This window comes from Aptenodytes forsteri, unplaced genomic scaffold (genome assembly GCF_000699145.1).
Source record: "Aptenodytes forsteri isolate BGI_AS27 unplaced genomic scaffold, ASM69914v1 Scaffold7, whole genome shotgun sequence".
In the NCBI taxonomy this organism is placed as follows: domain Eukaryota; kingdom Metazoa; phylum Chordata; class Aves; order Sphenisciformes; family Spheniscidae; genus Aptenodytes; species Aptenodytes forsteri.
The window spans coordinates 1,401,399-1,408,082 of NW_008795919.1; the positions used below are offsets into that span (position 1 = coordinate 1,401,399).

Below are 6,684 nucleotides of genomic sequence, written 5' to 3' on the forward strand. Positions count from 1 at the left end.
GCCCGAGGCGCTCGTCAGCGGTGGGGAGCGGAGCGGAGCGGAGGGCGCTGCGGGAGCCCGCCACGGCCCTGGGACGGGCTCGGCCTAAGGCGTCCGGTGCCCGCAGCGGTTCCCAACGGGAGCTCCCGTCACCTGCACCGCAGGGCGGGGAGAGCCCGGTGCTGCGGAGCCGGGCGGCCGCCGGGATCAGGGATGAGGGATCAGGGATGAGGGATCAGGCAGGAGCGGGACGCTTCTGGTTACGGAAACTTTGCAGTCAGAACGCAGGCGCTTTTCTCGCGTCTCTCTCTCTTTTCTTCTCTCTAACCCAACTCCGCGTTACCAGTCCGGCTGAACTGAGGCGTGAAGGGGATGGAGAACAAAACTACGGAGCTGAGGTCTAGTTCTGGGTCAAAACAGATCGAATTAATTCATTTTGGATGCGATGTCAGTATTCGAAAGCAAGTAATAAAAATCAAACCTGTTTTTCCTCCCTCTTTGGCCGCGTTGACGGGCTGGTTCAGGCTCAGGGGGGGCCAGGCAGCTGCCCGCTCCTGCCCCCTCCGTGCCACGAGGGGCTCTCTTCGAGGGGTTCAACGCCTTAAATACAATGATTTTTATTTAAGGAATTGGTGTTACGTCATTAGGATTCTGACGTTTTTGTAGCCACAGAACGGTTATATAGTGTGGAGACTGTACGCTAGCCTGCAATATGGAAAAAATATAAAGAACGGAAAAAGTATTAGGCACTTTAATTCCGTTAGATGGACTGAAAATGAAGAGTTCGTTTACAAATACGAATTTAGAAGTTTGCCTCGTTGTAACACTTTAAAGTTACCTGAATAGCAGCGTTGCAGGCGGTAACTGACCAGCACTGGGTTTGCACGCTTTGGGGCTGATAACAGTAGGTGACGGCTTCATGGCTTCACACGGTAAATGACAGCACCTTGGACTGGTAACAGCTGGATTTCCTCCATCCATTCACCCCCTACTCTCTCCAGCTGCCAAGCCCTGTCTTTACTAAAATTACTGAAATCCTTAAAAGTAGCATAACCTTTTTTGCATGTTTGTTAAATTCTCTGCCAAATGTCTGACTCTGCCAGTTGAGCTAAAGGAGACTTCTGCCTTGTCCTTCGCTCTTGAGCGATGTGAACTTGCGCAACCTTTATCTTTCCAAGATGAAGGCGGAATTGTAAGTAAAATAACCCAAAGAATGCGTCAATTCTTTAGATCTAAAATTGGGCAAAAGTACCAAGGAGCCTGACTGGTTCTTTTCACCTGCTTACAGCCTTTTGGTGGCTAATGGCTGGTGATTTACAATGACAAGGTGGAATTCCCTGTGTCTTCTAACAAACCCCATTTCTGTTTGTTGAATGCTGCCGTTTGGGAGTGATTCCTCCTTGTGTTTGTCTTGGCTTTGTGTAAACTTGTTCAGAATGAAGTGCGAGCAGTGTTGTCACTTAACTCTGATGTTGTCTCTTTTCCCTTCCTTTCTGCCTGCCTGCTGCTTTCATTCTGTAGTATTGGTATTTGCCATTCATTTCACCTTCTGCATCTATGCATCTCATGGTAGGTGAGAGGCTTTTAATCTGAGATTAGACTCTCTGTAATGTTTCTGAATGCTTAAACTGAGAGCAGAAATAAATTATGATGGTTTATTTGTTCCTGAAAACACTTCCTTCACGTTCTGTGAAAAGCTAAAGCCTATTGTAGCTTTCTGTTTTGCAGCCTTTAATGACCACGTAATCACTGGTCCGGCTTAATGGCTCCCAAGAAAATGCACTTTGAGGTAGTTGGTTCTGGTTGAGGATCGGTGATGGTGGTGGCTGGGAGAGACCTCTTCCCTTGGTGTTTTCTGCAAATCTGGCAACTGTGCAAAGAAAGCCCAAGTAACTTTGATCCTAGCCAGGCACAGAAAGCGGATGTGCACAACACAGATCTGCTGAGCTGACCTGAAATCGTCCTTGCCGTTCCTCTTCCGGGTCTGAGGAGCCGATTTTAATATATGAAGCAAATTATGTGCCTAGATAACTTTCTAGGGACCAGATGAGTATTGTTTTTTCTTGGTAGCAGAATGTAATAAATCTGTGAACGGACGAGCATTTTTTGTCCTGTTGAAAGGACCAGAAACGAGTGTTGCCTGTTTGCAGTGTGTTCGTGAAACAGACAGCAGTTTGAGCCAGTTTTCACCTCTGGGTCAGTGACTGAAATAAATTCAGGTCCCTGGCAACTGCACGTTTAGCCATCCAGGAGGTGGCTGGTAGCAGCCATCCAGTTATCTGGGGATGTGCTCATTAAAGCAGAGAAAGATGCTAATTGGCAGCTGACGAGAGTTGCTAAGAATGGCTACAGAGAGTGCGAGCAGCCTCCTGGCTTGCCTCTTCAGGTCAGATTTGGGACACGTTAATGGGAAGTGCTGTGGAGAGAGGGAGAGGAAGAAAGTGCTCAGTCGTTCCTAGTCAAAGAGGATTTCTCTTTCCAAGGAGACTGAAGTTGCCTTGCCGAAATACGAACGGGGATCTCTCCTTATTAAGCAGTAAATTCCTTTGAGACAGCAGGTTTCTGTTCCCCCTCTCCGGGCCAACGGAAGCAGCACTGGACACAGATGCAGCAGTGCTGAGTCGGTTTTCTCTTCGGCTTGTGCTAAATCTCTTTTGCCTCTGTCTAGAACTCGGAGCTCTTCACGCTGACGTATGGCGCTCTGGTCACCCAGCTGTGCAAGGACTACGAGAATGACGAGGACGTCAACAAGCAGCTTGACAAAATGTAAGTGGATCTGCTGCAGTGGAGCCTTCTAGGAGCCCGCGTTCACAGTATGGCATGTCTGTGCGTGCTGCACCAAGAATAAAAGCCTGGCAGACTGAGCTTTATTTAATACTGATATTTCTCAGATTTAATTTTTTTTTCCTCCACTATCTTCTTTTATAAATGGCTGTCTTTCTAAAGCTACTCTCGTCCCACTCTGTAGCTGTTGCTCTTTGGTACATTCACAGGGGTTACAACATAGGTGTTCGGCTAATAGAAGACTTTCTGGCCCGGTCCAATGTTGGAAGATGCCATGATTTCCGTGAAACTGCAGACGTTATTGCAAAGGTAATTGTCAAAGCACAGCTTTGTCAGGTTTTGTCATGGTTTTGCATGTGAGGATAGAGTATTTGCTACTCACAGGACTGTTCTGAGAGTTTGACTGAGATTTTTGGGGAGTAAAAAGAGAGAATTAGATCCCTGACTACTGCTGACTGGTGGGAATTGGGAGAAAGGCGCGGTGTTTTCAAAACCCTTTAGTAATTTGGCAAAGATCAAAGCTGTGCTGTTGCTTCATGGGACATGTTCTTGTTCATACTATTTGACATAACAGATAGCATTTAAAATGTACCTGGGCATCACTCCGAGCATCACCAACTGGAGTCCTGGAGGCGATGAGTTCTCCCTGATCTTGGAAAATAACCCCTTGGTGGACTTTGTTGAGCTCCCCGACAACCATTCATCTCTCATCTATTCCAACCTGTTGTGTGGAGTGCTGCGAGGTGCCCTGGAAATGGTGAGCCAACGTCTCTCTTCCAGTGAGATAGGTATATGAATAACCAAGGTATCGGCAGATCCTTTAGTGTCTAGTCTGTGTGACTCCTGCGTTTGCTTTGGACTTGAAATTCATTCCCAGGAGAAGAGCAGAGCTGCAGGAGCGCTCGGCTGCCGTTGTGTATGGCAGCTGTGAGTCCCAGAGGTGCTGACGAATAGCAGAGCTGCAGGAGCGCAAGTACAAGCACTAGTATCTCCTTGAATTTTTATGAAGCTTCAAAATCCTCACTTTGTAACTGCTATGAGCCCTAGTTGGGAATGGGCTGGAACAAGAGAACAGCTGTGTCTCAAATTTAGGAGTCTGTATTTAGGCTTGATTATCTTGCTTAGCTGAAGTTTTGGAGGAACATACATGGAGCAGCAGGACGCGTAGCCCTGAGTGGTAGGGTTAATTGGGCTCTGATCTCTGCAGGGCGTCCTGGTTACGCTGCAGGAGGTACATTTGCCGAGGTAAGGTGCCCGCTGTCCACCATGGAGGCCACAATGTACGAGGAGGATGTGATCTTGAAAAATAAATGAGTGCTTCCCTAGAGCTCTGCATTGCATGTCATGCCCTCAGAGTCCTTAAGCTGGTGCTTCACGATCAGACAGTTCCTAGAGAAGCTGCTATTTTAAGGGAGATAACAGCTCTTCTTTTTCCTCTTCCATCACCTAGGTTCAGATGGCCGTAGATGTAAAATTCGTCCAGGACACACTGAAGGGTGACAGCGTCACAGAAATAAGAATGAAGTTCATCAGGCGGATTGAAGACAATCTTCCAGCTGGTGAAGAGTGAATCGCAACCCAGTCTCCCTTTGGGACTGGAGGGGACCAGCTGGTTTTGGCCATTAGCTTTCGTCGCAGATCTGTAGGGATATAGCACTTTCATCGCAGATCTGTAGGGATCTAGTGCCCCTGTATGTTCAGACTGACTTACTGACTACTTAAGATGTTATTCTTCTACTGTTACTTCCATCTTCTGTAGAAGACGATTGTCTGGTTGCTGTTTATTTCACAGGTTCATTCTGAAGCTTTTTCATAAGGTGATGTCTTTTTCGTATTCCCCTGGGGACTCTTTCTACGCTCAGTTTCTAATTGTGACATTTGTTTGTGCGAGAACTACTGCTCAAGCTCTAGAAGAGCTCCAGTCTGTTCAAATCTGAATCCATGTTTTATTACCAGAATTGGAGACCAAGCTATGAGAGCCCACTGATTTACTGTTAAATGCTGTCCTTGAAAAGAGGTGTTTAAAATTCATTTGGAGATAAGCGCATAGTATTTCTGTAGACCAAACTGGCTTCCTGCATTTGATTCTGAGGTTACTAGTAAAATGCAAGCTTGATACGAAGGGGTGATTTGGGAGGGCCGTTTGAGTGCTGGCACCCGGTCGGGAGGCATCTTTTGTCAGAGAGCAGCGGCATCATGCAGCACCGGCAGATTCAGGAGGTCCGTGTGGCCTGGGCCCTTCTGCAGTTTCTCTTCCCCAGCAGTCTCACGACTCCCCTCTTGGAAGGGGAGCACCATTAAGTTGCAGTGGAGCAGCAGTGCATATTTTTAATGGAGAAGAGGAAAGAGTGGCTTAAATGCCATCAGCTTTCTACAGTGTGTACAGCCCAGGGGCCGCGTGGCAAGTCCACGGAACGAAAAACAAAGCTCAGTCTAACGACTGGGAGGTATTAAATGCATTTCAGCAAGTAAAGTCTGTTCTCCTGTTACGGTGTATAAACACTGCCCTGGGTGGAGGTGGTGCTGGGGTATATTCTCACAGATGTTTAGGCTACAACAGAATTTCCCGAGTTACGTAAATTGGTAAGCTTCGGCCGTCTGTGGCACCTGCTGTTCTGTAAAATAAATACACAAAGTAGTGTTACATCTCAAAAAGCAAGATACTGGAAAATCAACTTCCTCTGCCATCAGTTCAGCCAGTTAATGCGGTCAGATGTTCAGTTCTCAAATCACTTTACATAGCATGAAGGCACAGATCCACAGAGTCGGTAGCTCTTACTCACTTCCACAGGAGCTGGCGGCTCAGATACCTTTGTAGGTTTATGCCTGAGTGTAAGGTGAGAGAGAGAAAGCTGCCGCTTGTGCTGCCGTTCGTTTAGGTTCTCCGGATGAACGATGTCCCTTTTTTTTGCCCAAATGAGTCCCTTTGGTGGGAGGGTTTGGATGCCCCGTGTGATGTGTGTCCTGTGAAGGGGCAGCGAGTCGCTGTAAAAGCAGTTGGAGAATGACACGGAGGAACAGCGGTGGCCGGTGGGTTTCGGAGGCAGAGGTGCTGCACGGTTACGTTGCAGAGATGAAAAAGATCTGTCATTTCTAATCGTTGACCATTATAAGTCATTTTAAGGCTGCATTTTAAAAGCAATTGCATTAAAAGAATCCCAGTGTCAACTCTTCGGTTTCCTCTTGGGGTTTGGGGGTTTTTTTTGGTGACGCTGGTGCTGGTGTGGAGCAGCGGCTGAGCGGGGCTGGCAGGGTGACGGCAGCGCCGCACCAAGAATGTCTGGCTGCTGGCCTACGTGAAAGCTGCTGCCTGAAGGAAACCTGCCCAATATTCAGCGCACGGAGGGAGCGTGGCTGGGGGTGGGACTCGGGGGCTGATGGGCAGCGCTGGGAAACCAGACAGTCAATGTTTGCTTGTTTGAGGACTGGCCTTTTTCTGCCCCGTGAATACCCGGGCGTGTACATCAGCAGGGACTCGCTACCGCCAGCCCAAGGCAGTCCGCCGCAGAGAGAGCTAAGACATGCTATTTGTGGTCATTCGTAGTGGCAAAAAATCACCTCGGGAGGCATCTGTGCCTGCCAGCTTGGCACCGGGGCTGCTCCACGGCTGCCATCGGCCACGCGGTGCCGCGGCCAGGAGCGCGCAGGCAAGGAACGGCAACTGCTGGCTCTCCAGGAGCAGGAATTCGCACCTCCCTTGCTTGTATAAACGGTGTAAACGCTCCCCAGGAGCCTGTGGCATGAGGGGGCCACCCCGCAGAGTGCCAGTGGGCATCCCCCCTGATCCGGGGGGGGATCCTGCAGCCTCGCTGGGCTCCGGGCACCGAGCACCCATGGCTGCACCCCAGTCGCTGCCAGCCCCGAGGACGGGGAAGCGGCAGCTTTTGCGATAAAGTGGCTTGATCTCTTTGGCCGGAGCTG

The 6,684-nt window shown here is 49.0% G+C and overlaps 1 protein-coding gene across 1 annotated transcript; it reads left to right on the forward strand.

Moving 5' to 3' along the window:
• The first annotated feature begins 2,619 nt into the window (after positions 1-2,619).
• Positions 2,620-5,932, forward strand: TRAPPC3 (trafficking protein particle complex 3). Its single transcript, XM_009284738.2, has 4 exons — positions 2,620-2,745; positions 2,973-3,072; positions 3,338-3,520; positions 4,214-5,932. Coding segments are annotated over exons 1-4 (405 nt in total). The 5' UTR covers positions 2,620-2,743; the 3' UTR covers positions 4,334-5,932.
• The last annotated feature ends 752 nt before the right edge of the window (positions 5,933-6,684 follow it).